The sequence below is a fragment of the Wolffia australiana genome, chromosome 3 (genome assembly GCF_029677425.1).
Source record: "Wolffia australiana isolate 7733 chromosome 3, ASM2967742v1".
Classification (NCBI taxonomy): domain Eukaryota; kingdom Viridiplantae; phylum Streptophyta; class Magnoliopsida; order Alismatales; family Araceae; genus Wolffia; species Wolffia australiana.
Window position 1 is genome coordinate 21,517,546 of NC_135837.1, and position 18,791 is coordinate 21,536,336.

General features: G+C 40.0%; 1 protein-coding gene across 2 annotated transcripts; it reads left to right on the forward strand.

Moving 5' to 3' along the window:
* Window positions 1-2,899: 2,899 nt before the first annotated feature.
* Window positions 2,900-5,593, forward strand: LOC144701285 (putative BOI-related E3 ubiquitin-protein ligase 3). Of its 2 annotated transcripts, none has more exons than XM_078573063.1 (4): window positions 2,900-3,110; window positions 3,542-3,769; window positions 3,905-4,188; window positions 4,912-5,593. In XM_078573063.1, the coding sequence occupies exons 2-4, from the start codon at window positions 3,664-3,666 to the stop codon at window positions 5,413-5,415; spliced, it is 894 nt and encodes a 297-aa protein (XP_078429189.1). In that variant the 5' UTR covers window positions 2,900-3,110; window positions 3,542-3,663; the 3' UTR covers window positions 5,416-5,593. The 2 variants fall into 2 exon arrangements, with proteins under 2 accessions (XP_078429189.1, XP_078429188.1); XM_078573062.1 differs by having other exon boundaries at window positions 2,901-3,110; window positions 3,866-4,188.
* Window positions 5,594-18,791: the final 13,198 nt, after the last annotated feature.

Consider the following 18,791-nt stretch of genomic DNA (forward strand, 5'->3'; position numbering starts at 1 on the left):
GGTCTTGCCTCAAAACTTCTGATTAAAATAACATATGTTATAATAAATCAAGTCTTGAATTGTCATTGACTTAATTCGTAACTTATGTCGGACATCGTCGATGGTGTCGTCCGACAGGTAACTAACTAGGTGAATGTAACTATGTGATGAGAATATCCTAGGTGAATTGTACTTGCAGGGCCGACGAGTGGGGAATTTTGCCGAGTTCCGAACTCTGGAGTGGGCTACCGATGACGATGACGGTGACCTCCCAACCCTTGTCGGAGCGATGACGGCAACTACGGCGCCAAACGGAAGAATTTCATAGGGGCTCGCACGTAACCGACAGCCTCGACCCGTACCCAGGAAGACACTCAGTACGTAGTTTTCTCGATAATTTTCTCTCACCTAAACTAACACGAGCGCAGTCGAGTGCAGACAACAATATACTGAAAGACGTAATATAACATGACGAGCAAGGGGAACGACGTACCTAGTCGGTGGCGGCGTTCGACGTCGGGGTATATGTCGGTGCACGCGCCGGTGTGGGCAGGTAGGTAGAGGCGTGTGGGTAACAGGCACAGTGTAGCTCAATAGGCAGTGACGACACAACGTTGGAGCAGTGATTGGAGAGATGAGGCGAAGGACAACAAGGTATAGGAGCAGCGACGACTCAAGCAAACAATTGAGGGAAATGGGCATGACTAGACAGGGTTTGGTGAGCGAGACGACTGGCAGTGATTGAGGGCTTTATCCGGCGGTTCAGAGATTGAGCAAACGTCATCGGTGTTTGAGAGGGGGCAGTGAGCAGCGCACACGCTCGATGCGAAGGACAATGCTCTGTGGCGCTCTTGGCGGTCGGCGGTGACAGGTCCGGTTGCACCACACAAAGATACTCAGAAAGATCGCAATCGTCAGTACGCTGGATATCACAACAACTGCAAACATTTATTGATGATCATGGAATGCCTAGGTCAGAGGCAGAATGGTCGACGAGCGATTGTAGTCTGTGAGACATGATGTTGCTCTTTCGCGGGCGTAGCAGACTTATGAGCAATTGAACCCACGCCACAGATGCAAGGCGCAAACACTCGCTGACCTACTTAACTTGCACCCAGGCTCGTAGATCACTGATGCACCGAACGGCAAGACTCGGGCGGTAGTAGTGATGATTTGCTGACAATCGCAGTAGTCGGGGAGTAGCAGATGGTCGTGGATCACCTAGATTCCATAGGAGATTAGCCCGTGGGTAAATGTCGTTCGTGAGATGGATCGAGGTTGTTCCACGGACCTAGCAGACTTGCAGTCAAACGAACGCCCATCGCCAAAGCACGATACACATGACGCAATGGAGAAGTGTGGACGGGCGATGTATGTATTGATCGCGCGCCTTGTACATACGGCTTGACGACTTCCAACGTCTGATCAGCAGTTACAGGGCAGAATGATCGGACTAGCAATGGCAACCCTCCTTCTTCCTTCCTCCCCCCCCTTCTCAAAGTGAGATCTGAAAAGGAAGGTTAACTACAACACACAACTTCCAGATCTACCATTGAACGTGGTCCCATCATGGCCTTATATAGGGCCATGATGGGCCCTTACACAGTTCAGAAAGGAGAGTCCAATAAGGATCTTCCCCTTGATTACAACACAAATAAGAAAGATGGACAAGGTGACGTAACTTAAAACGATACGGACGGCTGAAAACAGATAACAAAAACACGAAGACACGAGCGCGGATGTTCTCTACCCGGGGTATTTAAACTGGGGCATCTTCACGGACGCTTTGGCGTGCCGCTCAGGCTGGACACGGACCGGCAGCGATGCTGATGACCGCGATGACGATTTCGTTGATGATTTGTTGGCTCCATCGAGAGGAACTCCATCAGTAAATCATTTCAACCTAAAATGTCTAGCCTGAAGATTTCTAGGGAAACGTGAAGTTTAAAAGCTTCTTATCTGTAATATTACAATTGATTATGAATAAGCTTCTAATTTGTTGGAATAATAAATAGTATATACCTACTATTCACTTAAGACAACCCCCAATGCCTGATCTAGGGTATCACATGTGAAGTCAAAATATGAAGTTTAGTGACTTGCATGTAAATTAAACGCTTAAATCATTTTTTGAAGTTTCATCTCTTGCTGAAGATCCTGATATTTTAAGAATCTTTGAATAAATTTAAGTCCGCTTAGTCCTTGGACAAATCAAGCTGGTGGGTAACATCTATTTCGACCTCACGAAACTCAATGTCTCCTATACTAAACATTAAAATGGGCTCATACTGCATTCTCACGTAATTTGTTTTCTTAATTTTGATTGATTCCTTTTCATGAACACTTGAAAAGTGGTGAGAGAAAATATAGTCCTATGTACAAATGTGCTCAAAGAAAATTTGAAAATTCTCTTGTCACGGCCATCTAATTTAATACACATATGGTCACCCACAATATCCATCAAATAAGCACGCCATCCGATCAGTGAAGTGAAGAGGAAAGAAACCCTTCTTAGCAGACTATTTTAGCACACCGTTTACAATCCTAAAACCACATCTGATTAAATATACTGAAGTATTTGCTTACACATTATAATCAGGGTGTGGTCCTAATTAACTGTTATACAACCATCTCTTAGTAAGGGATTCAGCACATTTAGAGGTTTAAAAATATCAACAGTAACACCAACCTCTTTAAAAATATCAGCACTATTCTCAAGTAAACAATGGTTGAAATTTAGAGGCTTAAAAAATACGCTGCTCTGTAGTTCCATTTCATAATTATCATAGATAAAAATATCTTTAAGTTTATAAAAATAAGTCGGATACTATAAATTCTCATAATCCCTAATAATTCAAAAAGGAGGGGTATTTTGGGCATTTGCTTCTCCCATCGACTCAAAACGGAGCCCATGGAAGTTGAAACAGAGTAGAAAAGATGCCGGCGCGATGAACAACGGGAACGGAATTCGCCAGAAGAGGCGTCGCAGAAAGTAAAAAGGGGGTGAAACAGGAGTTCATCATCCGCCCAACCCCCAATCTGTGCTTGTTTCTTGGCCGATTCCGCTCCAAAATTGGAGTCTTTTCTCCGTCGATGGAATCATCTCGTTCAGAAAAGAAGAATCTGCCCTTGTATGTTGCAGATGCGAGCTTTTTATTTCTCTCTTTTCATGGATTCTTTTATTCTTTGTTTCGAATGAACCCATATGTCCTGTTTCCTCTGGTGTTTGATATTGTTGTTATTTGCCCGATTGGAATGTTGAAATCCGTCGTTCTTGTTCGTAATGTATTTCGCCTTTTCTACTTTTAATGTCTGTTTGATCAGATTGATAGTAATATGATAATCTGTGGAGGGTTTTCTTTGAAGCTTTTTGGGGATCGTCCTTAATCATAAAGACAACCTAATCTTAGACTTGGAAATATGAAAATGTTTGGTATCCGCTTGGCTACGATAACATCAGAGCTGTCTCTGTTTTTTAATTTATCGGAGCTCGTTTGATCTAACTATCTGATGTGTTTTTGTTTGGAGGATAGTTCTTGACGCCTTTAGATTTCTTGTGCAGGGTACTTCGCAATCACTGACCAAGAGGATTGTTTTTATAGACTTGTTTATCTAAAATTTCCTATTCTTCAACAAAAATCTACCTTGGAGGTTCCCCATCAGATCTATCTTATTTTTTGGAAAATGTATGGATGTGGCAATCGAAACCTTATGCCTCCTTTTCTCACGGGGGAGAACCAGCTCCTGTATGATGCCAAATCTTCAACACAGCTGGAATTATTTGGGCTCTGTGAGTAGATCTATCTCTGTATTATTTGTTAGATTAGTGCCACCATTTTATCTTGAAATACTAGATTTGTTATCATTTTTGTGATCATCTGAGTAGGTCCATCTGGGATTGATCCTGGCTCTGCAATCTACCCAGTTGTGGAACACATGCTTATGCAAAGTCCATGCAAAAGACGAAAAGAGAGAGATGATAATACGTCTCGAGAAGAAGCTAACAAGCCGTTGAGTGTTGCACGCCCAAGTTCAAACCCCGTCTCAACAGGGCTCAGACTATCATATGATGATGATGAGCGCAACTCCTCTGTCACTTCCGCCAGCTGTGGAGTTACTTCCTTGCCTGTATTCCATTCTCTTGATCGAAACCTGATGAAGGAACTTGAGCATCAAAAGGAGGAGCTTGACCGGTACTTGAGAGTACAGGTCCAGACCTTTTCGCTGAAGAAATTATGTTTAGGAATATATTTTCAGTTATTTCCTGTGTAATTTATAGGTCAATCTCTAAATTTATTCAGCAGACAAAAAGCTGCCCAGGCCTTGGTCTGAATCTTGGGAACTGGTGATGGAAGCCATCAATTTTTTGATTTGGGTCCAGAATGGTTTTCGGATTAATCACTTTCTTTTCTCGGATTTTCTTATTTTTAAATCGTAGACTTTTTTCAATTTCCTGTTTTGGTAATTAACTGCACGGTATTTTAGGTGAATCTTTTATTTTTTATCGCATGATGTTCTAGTGCTTTTCAGATACAATTCTGCCCAGACCTGACCTTTTCACTTGTGGCCCTTGATTTTGAGTTAAGAACAATGGAAAGTCAATTTTTGTTTTGGGTCAAGAATGGTTCTGGGATCGCCGAATTCCTTTTCTCGGATTTTCTTCTTATCAAATCCCATATCTTCAATAAGTTCCGGTATGAAACCTTAGGTGAAGCTCTCAATTCTGTGGCATGAATCTTTTGTGGTCTTATCAGATAAAACGTTGTCCGAACCTTGCACTTTCTTTGAGTTATGATGATGAAAGAAATCAAAGTTTCTGGGTCCGGAATTGTTCTTGGACTGGCGATGTTATTTTCTCAAATTTTACTATTTTATTATCAGAAGTTTTCATTCCGTGATTTTATGGCAATCTGAAAAACAAGCCATCTGCAGGAAGAACAGTTGATGAAGGGCATCCGAGAGATGAAGCAGAGGCATGCGGCATTCTTTGTCAGTGTTGTCGAGGACACAATTACCAGGAAGCTGAGACAGAAGGAAGCCGAGATTGAGAACATGAACAAAAGAAACAGGGAGCTCAGCGAGAAGATAAAGCAAGTTTCCATGGAGGCAGAGTCATGGCACTACCGAGCTCGTTTCAATGAGTCTGTAGTCAGTGTTCTGAAGAACAATCTCAAGCAGGCCATTGCTCGAGGCGCAAATCACGGAATTGAAGGCTGTGGAGATAGTGAAGTGGATGATGCAACCTCGTGCAACGGTGGCACTGCTGTCACAGCTCCACAGGAGATGCTGTGTAGAGCATGTTGTGTTGGCGAGATCTCCGTACTGCTTTTGCCGTGCCGGCATTTGTGCCTGTGCAAGGATTGTGGCAGTAAAGTGAGTGTCTGCCCGGTCTGCAGCTCTGCAAAGACTGTGGCGGTGCCTATCCTCCTGTCCTGATAATCTGCTAGCTACTTGGTTTATTGACGCTGAGATGATCTCCAGGATAAAATGCTTGGTGTACTTGGGCTAAAAAATTTCATTTCATTACAGAGAGAGAGACTATGTTGACTGCTGTTCTGTGGTGAAACTATGACGATAAGGGTAATTGGAATCATATTAACTCTTTATATTTGTATATGTCAGCAGCCTATGGATATTTGTGTTGATCAATTACCAAGCATGTTTTGTAACACAGACAGACATTGTGTTGATTGATATAAAGGACCAAAATATATCGCACTAAGATAATGGTAATTGGAGTCGTATTGACTCCAGCTTTAATGCCATCTGTTTGATGGTCTACAGGGTCATACTGATTCAAAGACCTTTCGGCTTTGTCCCATAGATAAGGGTATAAGCAAACGTGAAATGAAAAAAAAGATTTACTGCTTAGAGTTTTTCATACTTTTCGTTCATATTTTTTTCCATTTTTATACCCTCTTCTTGACCTGAATTTTCACAGACTTTTCTTTGGAAGTTTCTATATTTTCTTTGAGTTTTAAGATTTGGCATTTTATTTGTCATGAGCTGGCGTAAGAGGATAAGAAAATGTGTAGTGAGCGTAGAGATTTTATGAAAATTTCTATGCTCTGCAACTAACACTTTTGATGATTACAGACTAATTTTACTTTTTCCCTTCCAATACCTTCAATTTCATTAAAATGCAACTATTGAGTAAGTTCTTAATATATTTCATAACAAGATAGAATCACTTCCAATGATCACATAGAGAATTTGGAGAATCTTAATATTGCATTGAACTGTGCCTAATTCTCAATTTCATCCCTATTCTGCACTTTATGATGGAATTTAACTGGCATAAATGAAGCCATAAATAGGGATAGAGGACGATTACAATTTTGTCATCATTATCTTCAAGCACCTACAATGTCATTATAATCATCATCTAGGATGATGAGTGGACAACAATGATGGGTGGATGCCAATGAGATTGACGACTATTGAGTAGGTTCTTTATGTATTTTTCAACTCCACAAGAGATTATCACTCCCAATGATCACGATACATAATTCGGAGAACTTAATATTGACTTTGAACTGTGCCTGGTTCTCAATTTATCTTCATTCTCCCCCATCTCTCTTGTACTTTATTTTATGAGTCTCATTTATTTACTCTCTTTATTTTCTCTATTATCTCTCTCTACTCTTGATATCCTTGCTGGCACTCTCTCTCTTCTGTGAAATATTTTAAGAAGTATTCAAGAAGAAGGAAGATAAACATATATTTTTTAAATATGGTTTGTATTAATCTTAATAAAATACAGTAAGTTATAATGGATTTGTCGAAATAGAATCCTTGCTGTCTATTTTGTCATATTACCTTTAATTGCTGTTATTTTCTATCTTTCCAAGCCGCTAATCCTCATATGGAGGATAAAGTACATGTTCAGTTCACACTAGTCTATTATTTAATTAAATACACTAGTCTCATATGGAGGATCAGATCGATTGAGGATGAGGGGACACTGCAATTCTGTTGGATAGGACTCCTATGCACTCTCCTTATCGCTATATTTTCTCTCTAATATCTGTCTACCCTTAATCTCCTCTCACACTCTCTCCCCTCTGTTTACCTCTCTATGCTCTCTCATCTCTCCATTAACTATCTCAAAATAAGGAGGAACAAAAAGAAAGATGAAAACATAGAAGAGTAACATAAAATGCTTACATACTGATGTTTGAGTTACATATTCATTGGTATAGTTAGCTTTTTTAATATTAATGACCATTTTTTAAATAATTCTGTATCAAATTATGTTGTGGGATATCCTTAGTCACATTCATCACCATTCTGTCGCGGCGCATGCTCGTTTAGGGTTGAGGAATAACAAGGGTTGGATGCCAATGTGGTGACTTAGTATCCGTCATTATTTGTTACTCCCTGAAAAGTTCGATGGGGAAATGCATTCATGTTGGAGTGAAACCATAATTTTTTTAAGTAAGTTCAGTCTAATCATGGGTTGATGGATTGAAATGACCAGATTCCACAGATTCTCAGAGAATATGAATTTTTATTTCATTGTATAATTTGAACATGAATTGCCACATTATTAAAAAGGTAAGTGGTACCTAAAGGGTCACACCAAAGTGTTGAATAGGGCTGGCCAGTAAATACATTTCTCATAGTAATAATTGTATCCATATTTATTCAGAATTTCAGTTTCCAAAACTATATATTCAGCCTTGTCCATGTGACGGTTTAATGTTTTTAAGATGAATAACATACAATATTATGTCCAATAAATTAAGATGACCACTCATAGATTGAATGTGCAGAATATCTGCCCTGATATGTATCAAAATAATTCTTTCATTAAACATATATATGTTGTGTTATAATAATTTGTATGTTGTGAGCGAATATGGTCCTTAGAGACATTCTTATGATTCTGACTTCTCTACTCTCTCACCTCCTTTCTACATATGTGAATCTCCCTTATCCCTTCAAATATACACTCTCTCTTTTCCACACTCTTGCTTCACATATCCGCCCTCACCTTCCCTCTCCACATACTCTTCATTATCCAACATCCTGGGCTTTAATCACTGTTGTATTCATCTGCATGTGGAAACTGCTGCATTTTTCTCTCGAAGCGGTGGCATCATCCTCTCCATGCACCTACAGCAGTGCAACCTAGAGGCATCAAGATAAACATAACATTGATGGCCGCACAACTTATATGAATTGACCACTGCACAACCTGGATGTACCAGCCACAATGCAAACTAGGCACATTAATAGTGTCATGACCTGCATGCATCAACTGTGACCTACACACATCACTATTGGTATAAGCTACACATACAAGCTGCTACCTGCTTGCATCGGCAAAGACCAGATAAAATGTGATCTCTATGTACCATCATTATGCTCTGCGAGCATCACCCTCCTTCTATGTACCATGAGTATGCTCTATGTACCATGAGTATCAGCACAATCGTTGACTCAATGGCCATTTAGACACTCTCTGGCAACCATTTGGGCATCCAACCGTTGACTACTGTAACCCTTCATGATTGCCATTGCCGCTGATGCTACCTTAATTTGTTATGCCCAATACTCAACTTGATTTTCTTACATTATAAATATCAAGGAATCTCCACCAGCCTTTTCATCCGTGCTTCCCTCTCTGGTTATTACCCCAACTCCATAGTACAATTAGAGTTCTTTCATCCGTGATATAGTGACTTCTCACAATGAATTCCTTAATGGTTCAAAGGCCATACCTGCAGGTATCATGGCAGCATAATACCAAGTAAGCACATTGGATCTTCTCTGATAGCTATACAATCGCTCCTATAATCTTTTGGCTACTTCTATGGTTCAAGGACCTGTAAGACCATGTAAGCAGCTTCAAAACACGATGCTCAAAGCCATGATGTGAAAACTCTAATGTGCAATTGTCTACTATGGAAAGGACAATCATACCCTTACACGGGGTTAGGCAACAAGGTCAACATCCAACAATCTTTCACTTGATCTGATGGACTTGGCACTCTAGTGTATGTTATAATCACAATCCAAGGATCATTAATGGAAATATCATACCAATCATAACATTTCTTGAAGGCATAAGTCTCAACTATGCACCAAATGCTTACAAAAGACATTACTATCATTATGCAAGATATTTGATAAACTCATGATTTCATGACAGTGATTCGAGTTTCATTCCATTTAGTTATTAAAACAAATCATGATTCATATAGAAATGATCATAAAATACTGATAACATCCATTTTTAATAGGTGAATATGATCACAATTACTTAATTATTTGTATTAGATTGATCATATATCTTTTTTATCATGCCTAAACTAATTGAGTCATACTTTAGTGGCCATTGTGAAGGGACCAGCAACAGCAACATCAACACTTTTAGTAGGTTAATATTATGATCAATCTAATATAAATAAATTGAACATTCATTTCCATTAGATTGATTATTTATGCATAATATTAAAAGCTAAAATAATTTAATCTTTTTAAAAATGCTTCTGATTAGTTTTTTAAATTTTAATTACTTTTAGGTATTGTTTGACATTATATTCTAAAAGAAAACATTTTTTGAGTAAAATGTGAAGGTTTCTATATTTTTGACATTATATCCAAAACAATATGAATTTTCTAAGTCTGGAAATATACTTACTTCAATTCTTTAGTCTCATATTTCATTTTATATGAATGTATTTTTGAGATTAATACTCAATAATGGCATGTGGCATGATCTGAACCATCAATGAGTAACGAATCATGAATTTCCATAATGATAGTCATTAATCATTGTCAAAAAACACAATTAGACATTTAAAATCATGATGACATTGAAGATTAAGCTTTAAGGGCATTTCAGCACAATTTGTTAATGTGTGTTTTGATGAATGTTCAACGCAATGCATGCCTCGATAAGAGTTGTGATCAAAGCACAATTGTAATGGAAATATATGTGGTCGGCAAGCCAATCACACATTCCACATCTAGTTGCCTATTCATTAATACAACATATTCATTATAATGCATGTGATGCTTATAATGAAGTCCATGAATACATGATCGGACTTGGTGAATTATGATGAGATCATAATACGGAGATCACTAATCTTTAAGCATGTGTTCCAAATATTCCTATTCGAAGGATATGCAAGAATGACATCAAAGTATCCGGATATAATAGCACTATCTAGCCTCACTCATATGATGAGTATGGTCGGTCCCATCGCCATTAGTGTGTAGACACTAAGGCTAGATAGTGGGTGCCCTTAGTGGAAAGAGTTCACTGAATTGATCCGCACGAATCCCTGAATGGTATTATATTGAACCGTCAATCAGGCCGATTCACATCAAGGTTGTGTAAGTGGTCCTTAGACCTGAGGCACCAAAGACGTCTTGTGGATGGATGGTTGTAGTTTGACTTTGGTCAACGAGTCTCTAATCATAAGATCTTAGTTCGGGTACATCAAGAAGTTCACGAAGACGATTGAGTGGTCAAGATGGGATCGTCCACTCTTGGTATAAGAGGTGACAGCCCAAGGAAGACGATGCAATGTAGTCCTTGGCCAAGGTAGTCAAATATCAGAGAAGAGTTCTTTGATGATTTTCCAGTGCATCAGTACTAACTCGAATGACCGATTAGGGTTTCACATTTGACCATACCCTAAATCATCCAAGGAGCGTCAAGTGGATGGGGGATTATACATACACGGTAACCAATGATGAGCATGTTCCATGAGTGAGTTGATACACTCTTTTGTATCTTCTAGAGCACGATCTATCGATTGGGTTAAATAGATCCGACATTAACTAATCTATATGATGATATAGTTAATTAATTTGGAAGGCCAATAAAGGTTACTAGGCCGCTGAAGTCACACACAAATGGTCTAATGTTGTGAATACGACTAACATAAACGTAGTGCAAGTGATGATGCAACGATAAAATCACTGAAAAGTATAAATCCGACGTCGATAGACTCCAACGACCCATAGGCTACAGTAAGTGCAACCTAGGAATGTGATGTGAAACGACGACGGCCGGGATCGATCGGCGCGTTTCACGTCACAGGGTTATGATGCGAATGTATGGGATGTAAGCCGAATGATGAGAAAATACGAATGAGCAGATAAGGACTTGACGGATAACGACGTCGGCCGTACCGATCAAAGAGAGACGAGTGAACCTAAGATCAAACTCCCAATGACCCGCTGGACCTACTAGACGTCTACTAAGTGAGGGGCATCTAACAGCCCTGGTGCGTTCGGCGTCCAAGTCGGATGACAGTCCGTCTACCACAAGAATCCCTATGCTCGACAAGGTGGCTAGTCCTATCCGATGATGTTCGAGAATATCACGGTAGCGGACGCGATAGGGGAAGACGAGACTGTCAAAGATAATAATACTGGAGTTTATAGAGGGGAGACGAGACTGACCTTTGTATCGCTTAGTCCAAGGCGTCCAAGTCGTCGAGCGGATGCTTAGTGTCGGGTCGTGCGGACGAGTGTCGTTGGCGAGGACAAAACCGGGTGCGGACGGTGCGGTCGTAACTACCAGCAGAGAGCTGAGTCCACGGGTGGCGTGCAACAAAAGTCGGAGCAGAGGGCGCACAAGGCGCGCGCTTGGCTGGCGCACGGCGTAGTCGTGTGGGCGGGCAAGACAGCGAACCAAGTATCGTGGGAATAGTCGTGGGGGTGGGGCAGAAAACCAAGTAATCGGTTATGGCGTAGAGGGTGGGAATCAAGAAATCAAGAAAGATGAGGGCGAAGGGGAGAACGAAGGGGAATCAAGGAGATATGGTGAGATCAAGAAATCAAGAAATCAAGAAATCAAGAAATCAAGAAATCAAGGGGAAAGAAAGTGGGCGATCAAGAAAGACAAGAGGATGCGGTTGGGGATCAAGAAACGATGGGGAAAGGAGGGTGGGCGATCAAGAAAGGCAAGGCAGGCGGTGGGGAATAAAGAAACGAGGGGAGAAAGGGGGGTGGGCGATCAAGAAAGGCAAGACGAGGCGGTTGGGAATCAAGAAACGATGGGGAAAGGGGGGTGGGCGATCAAGAAAGGCAAGACGAGGCGGTTGGGAATCAAGAAACGATGGGGAAAGGAGGGTGGGCGATCAAGAAAGGCAAGACGAGGCGGTTGGGAATCAAGAAACGATGGGGAAAGGGGGGGGCGATCAAGAAAGGCAAGACGAGGTGGTTGGGAATCAAGAAACGATGGGGAAAGGGGGGTGGGCGATCAAGAAATGGTGGAAGGGTGGAAAAAGGTACCAAGAAATGGCTTTCTTGAACTGTAACAACCAAGAACCCTCCAAGAAAGAGGAGTTCTTGACGGATCTGGGTGTGCTCCTCGAGAGCAGATTTCCCCGGTTGATGGCATGTCGGCGACGCTTCTTGAATCTCCCAAGACCCCCGGAGTAATCTCGACGAAGGCCTCTTTCGATTCTTGATGGCGGCGGCTTCTTGAAACTCTTTCCTCGCACCGGAGTGATCTCGACGGCGCGCTTTAACACATCTCCCTCTGAGTGATCTCGGCGGGAGGCGTGGGCTCTACCCACGGAGTGATCTCAACGTGGGGTGGGGCTAGCCAAACCCCTACACTACTCTCTACGATAGGGAGACAATTGTGAATAAACTTTTCAACAATGACTCCAAGGTGTTCCTTGGGCATGCCATCCCCTTATATAGTGAGGATGGGTGCGAAGTGAACGTGGGAGAGGACGAACCGTCGCGAGACGTGGTTCGGCCTCCCTTACAAATTCAAAATACAAACATAAAAAGTAAAAATGACGAGGACGGGGCCCAACAACATTGGCCCAGTCCACGAATCCAAAAATACAAACACACATGAAAATGAGCATAAGTAAAAAGATAAAAGTTCTTGCGCGGGGTACTTAAACCCCGGGTGGCGAGCGTCGGCGCGAGCTGCTCGGCGTGGCTGACGACATCCCGTCGCATCATCCTCGAGATGGTTCTTCGTCATCGTGGCGTCGTCCTCGAGATGGTCCTCCATCAGAATGCCACTAGGCTCCCGATGATCCATACGTCGGGTTAAAGGCTGAGTGCAAGTTTGGCTACTGCCCTTTTTCTGCTCTCGCCTTCGACGGTCTCAACCAAGGATGTACTGAAAGAAATCTTAATCCTCAAAATGTGAATCCTATCTATCACTAATCTAACCCTGGCGGTGGAGAAAATGTTTGGAGGCACTAGAGGAAATAATATATTGCCGAGAGGGGAATAGATGAGTGTACTAGTAGCATGAGCATTGTGTGATTCGGCAGTAGTGGCATGTGAGCAACTCGTAGGCGCGATGATGGCGCTGATAGGTGCGGCGGCACAAGTAGGCACGGTGGCGCAAAGTAGGCCCAGTGGCGCAAGTCGGCGTGGCGGAGCAAGTAAGTGTGATGGCGCAAGTAGGCGTGGCTACACAACGAATTGCGACGGCAAGAGGAGGCGCGACGGTGCAAGTACGTGCGGCGACGCAAGTAGGCACGGTGGCACAAGTAGGTGGCTAGGGACGACGACGGGTGCGACGGCAAGGCACTCGCGGCAATGGACGTGGTGGCAAGGCTCAGCCATAGCTGTAGCCACGAGCACGGTGGCAAAGTGCGGCTTCGAGTGTAGTGACGGGCACGGCGATGCTTGTGCGATGGTAGGGTAATACAGTGGCAGGCGGCTGGCGGCCATGGTGGCGATGGCAGGGCACGACGATACTAAAAAATAAAGAAAACTAAAAATGATGAAAACTAAAAAACACTAAAAAAAATCAGGAAAAATCACTAAAAATCACATTTGCTTCAATCTTTCTTCTCTTCTCTCTTCATATGGTTGGGCCCCACCTTTTATAGGGCAATTATGGGTCTCCTCCTTAAAAATAAAGGGGAGAAGGACCAATTAAGAGTAATTGGGCCCCCTCAATAGGAGAGAGAAACTTACTAACACGCCAACACATGGACTCACACACGCTCAAACGTGTCGGTCCATACAGTGGTCCAAACACGTGTGAATAAATAAAAACACACATACGCGGCCGAAATACAAGGCCTTTTAAACAAAGAAAACATAAGGAAAGATAATGTCAAACCTTCGCGGCCATTAACGAGGCTGGGTACTCCAAAGAATGAGTCTCACGCATGAGCTCTCGCTCGACAAACTGGTTCGACGGGTTTTTCAAAGCTGGATGGTCCCCCATCATGGTCTTTTGGACGTCAAAAGATATAATTAAGTTTTGGGGTTTTTATAAAAAATACCCACTTAGTATAATTAGGGGAAGGCCCTGAACAAAATTCACCCAGGCCAGAATTGTTCAGGGAGCCTTTCCCCTTCTTCTCCCTTCTCCCCACACCCCCTCTTCATCCCCAATGCGATCAATACGACGTAACGACAACGAGGGAAATTGAACGGGGCTCTTCAATGAGAAGGAGGAGATTTGACATGCGGAGGATTACGTGGATATGTCTAGAGGTTTCACACTGATCAGCTTGACTCGTCTCGCTCCAGGATCCATTAAATCACAGATGTGATCCATGTAAAGGTAGTTCGTTGCATGGTTTTAATGATGTCATTCGATTCACAAATGTCTTCAGCTGCGTATCGTTTTGATTTGTTCATCCAGATCTAGGCCTCTAGAGCCCAAAAAATTGGTCATTAGTCAACTATTAGACTAATTGTAAGTGAAGATAAAATAGCAGCCTTAGTTATATTAAAAGGCTAGTTAGTTTGATCATACAGTGAACAAGTCAAATAAACTATTTAGGGCTTCTATTCTCTACAGCATAACGATAAACATATTTCTAACAATGTTAAAATATTTTTCTGAATTTGAATTCAGTTGACTTGATTAAAAACTTATTTAAATTCCTAACTACTACCTTGGAGTATTAAAGGCTAAATTTACAGATGATTTAATGAAAATTAATTACATGAAGATATTACTATCAAATGTTGTTATCTTGATTAAAATAATGTTGTAAACGTACCTAAAAGATTAAGCATATTTTAAAGCTGAAATCCTTAGCATTATGTATAGTTTTTTCTCTTAACTCTTGAAATGTATTTTGAACTTACGGCAAAGTTTTCACTATAAAATTTAAAATTAAAACGATTATTTTTTTATATTGCTTAGTCATAATCAATACATATGACTGTTGGACTTCTGAAAAAATACCATTGTGCCCTTTTGGATCTCTGAGTCCACATATACAGTTTTGAGCCGTAATTTCAAACTCTCTTCTCCTTGCCCTTTGAAAATCGTAGTCCAAAAACTAGAGAGATATCTTAATCCCTGGAGAGAGTTTCAAGTAGTTTTTGACAATTCTTTGAAAATATCATTTGTTGGAAAAAAATCAATCCAAGTCCAAAGAACTTGGAAACGTGATTTTTGGTTCAGGGTATTTCAAGATTCAAAGGAAATTCGCACATCATCAACCTTGTGATGATTTTAAAAATTTTAACATAAACTTTATACGGATTTGAGATTTTTTTTCACCTTTTGAATCGTTGCTAACATCCATACAAAACCAAAGAACCTCGAATCACATCATTTGGTTGAGGTTTGCAAGAGTTACAAGAGTTTGAAGTTGGGCACAGAGGAATTAGAGGGTAAAATGAGAACGTGGAAAGCTTGTATAGTTTTTTCTCTTAACTCTTGAAATGTATTTTGAACTTACGGCAAAGTTTTCACTATAAAATTTAAAATTAAAACGATTATTTTTTTATATTGCTTAGTCATAATCAATACATATGACTGTTGGACTTCTGAAAAAATACCATTGTGCCCTTTTGGATCTCTGAGTCCACATATACAGTTTTGAGCCGTAATTTCAAACTCTCTTCTCCTTGCCCTTTGAAAATCGTAGTCCAAAAACTAGAGAGATATCTTAATCCCTGGAGAGAGTTTCAAGTAGTTTTTGACAATTCTTTGAAAATATCATTTGTTGGAAAAAAATCAATCCAAGTCCAAAGAACTTGGAAACGTGATTTTTGGTTCAGGGTATTTCAAAATTCAAAGGAAATTCGCACATCATCAACCTTGTGATGATTTTAAAAATTTTAACATAAACTTTATACGGATTTGAGATTTTTTTTCACCTTTTGAATCGTTGCTAACATCCATACAAAACCAAAGAACCTCGAATCACATCATTTGGTTGAGGTTTGCAAGAGTTACAAGAGTTTGAAGTTGGGCACAGAGGAATTAGAGGGTAAAATGAGAACGTGGAAAGCTTGTATAGTTTTTTCTCTTAACTCTTGAAATGTATTTTGAACTTACGGCAAAGTTTTCACTATAAAATTTAAAATTAAAACGATTATTTTTTTATATTGCTGAGTCATAATCAATACATATGACTGTTGGACTTCTGAAAAAATACCATTGTGCCCTTTTGGATCTCTGAGTCCACATATACAGTTTTGAGCCGTAATTTCAAACTCTCTTCTCCTTGCCCTTTGAAAATCGTAGTCCAAAAACTAGAGAGATATCTTAATCCCTGGAGAGAGTTTCAAGTAGTTTTTGACAATTCTTTGAAAATATCATTTGTTGGAAAAAAATCAATCCAAGTCCAAAGAACTTGGAAACGTGATTTTTGGTTCAGGGTATTTCAAGATTCAAAGGAAATTCGTACATCATCAACCTTGTGATGATTTTAAAAATTTTAACATAAACTTTATACGGATTTGAGATTTTTTTTCACCTTTTGAATCGTTGCTAACATCCATACAAAACCAAAGAACCTCGAATCACATCATTTGGTTGAGGTTTGCAAGAGTTACAAGAGTTTGAAGTTGGGCACAGAGGAATTAGAGGGTAAAATGAGAACGTGGAAAGCTTGATATCTGGATATTTATCTAATTCGATTTTGAAAACTTTGTGAGATAACAGTAATGAAAAAATTGTGTTATGAAACTATTCAAGGTGGAATCATCACATTTGGTGCAGGAATGAAAGAGATATTTGAGTTTTAAGCACCAAAGATCAAACACAAATAAAAATTTCATCCAAATATGTGGAGGAGAAGAGGGACTTGAAGAAAGAACAACCACAAAGGAGGTGTTACTAAAGGGAAGTCATAGTAAAATTGATGAATTTTTATCTCTGAATAAATTTCTGATCTATATGTATTTTGGGTGAAATACATGAAATTGGTCCTCTTGAATACTATTTAAGAGGTTGTCATACCAAGTGTTGTTGAGGAGGAGACATTGTTCAGAAATATGTTTTTTATTTCTTGATCTTTGGGTTCAGTTAGATTAAGGCTTTGGGGGCCAAGTTGAAGTATATCAAGTGGCATCATTCTGTGGAAGTGATGTCGGACATCGTCGATGGTGTCGTCCAACGGATAATTCACTAAGGTGAATGTAATTATGTGATGCGATGAAACCCTAGATGAGTGTACATGCAGGTCCAAGCGTGGGAATTCACCAAGTTCCGAGCTCTGGGGTGGGTGACTATTGACGATGACTGATGAGCCGAAAATAGGGGTGAAAATTACGCAAATTTTTAGCCCTTGTCGTTGTGAATTTTTGGCTTATGCAATAAAATTTATAAAACTCTACTTAATATGTATTGTGATAAGTATGAGTGTCGTCCAATGGAGGCAAGTAGGAATTTCAATTTGATTTAATTTGTGGTGTTTTAGATCCTAATTAGAGTGAATTTGATCTTCAATGAGGATCAAGTCACCCTAATTAGGTGAGAATTTAGAGAGGGGGGTAGGAGAGATGGGAAGATTAGAAGAATTAAGAGCTCTAAATTTCCTTCTTTGATCCTAATTAAAGGATCCAAGAAATCATTTAGAGAGGTTGAAAGAGGGTTCTTAAAATGAGTTGGGTTGATTTTTCATATTGATAATTCAGAACTAAAATGGGGTAAATTGAGACTTCTAAAAATTAAAACTAAATTTTTTTATAATTTTCTTTTGTAATGCAATTGAATGCCAAGGTAAAATTCCTCAATTTCTCCTCTCAATCCTAATCAGGGCTTGTACATGCCGCTCAAGCCAAGCGATTTAGAAGTTCAAACTAGAATGGAGATGAAGAAACAAACAACTTAACCTATTTCATTCAAAATGCACAAAAGTTTGAATACAATGAAAGAAAAAAATACCAAAACTGTTGATCCAGGTAGGGACTCCTCTCTGTCTTGCTGCTGTGATGAAGCACCCTCCAGAATGAGCTCCCCCTCTCGAAATTCAGCTTTTATACTTAGGTTATAAGGTAAAAATCACCATTTTACCCCCGTTTAGTACTTAATATTTATCTATCAATGTAGGCTATATCTGAATGATCCCCATACAGATAGAAAGAGGGGATCAAGACGAACAAATCCATAAAAAATCATCTCAATCGGACTTCAGGATCAAAAGTTATTAATAAATCAATTTTAAACCAATTTAATCCATTGGATTTAAAATTGATTTATTTATTAGTTTCGTTTTTAAACACGCAATGACGTGTCGCTCTCTCATTGGCTGGCGCATTTTGAATCCTCCTTTTTGCAGAAAAGTCCTTAAAAAGCCTGGAATTGCTTTTGGACGCCGCCCAAAAGTAATTGCGTATATGCCCCTAGCGCACTCTCTCTCCTCCGATTTCTCCTAAAACATTAAAAATATATATTAAAAATTGCAATAAAACCCTGAATGATTTTAAATAGGATCTTTACGCCTGCCGTGGCGACCGAGAGCTGTTTTCAGGGTCTTTTGCAGCGAAACGTTGCAAAAAGGCCCCGAAAAGTCTAGAAATTGCATAAATACATTTTTTTCTCCTATAAATATGCCCTTTTTTCATAGAATAAATGCATTTCTTCTTGAAATAAATCCCAGAAA

Coding starts and splice junctions, on each gene's coding strand:
- LOC144701285 (XM_078573062.1), top strand. CDS start 3,664: ATGTATGGATGTGGCAATCGAAACCTTATGCCTCCTTTTCTCACGGGG. Junction 3,770..3,865: donor GCTGGAATTATTTGGGCTCT/GTGAGTAGATCT, acceptor TCATCTGAGTAG/GTCCATCTGGGATTGATCCT. Junction 4,189..4,911: donor ACCGGTACTTGAGAGTACAG/GTCCAGACCTTT, acceptor AGCCATCTGCAG/GAAGAACAGTTGATGAAGGG.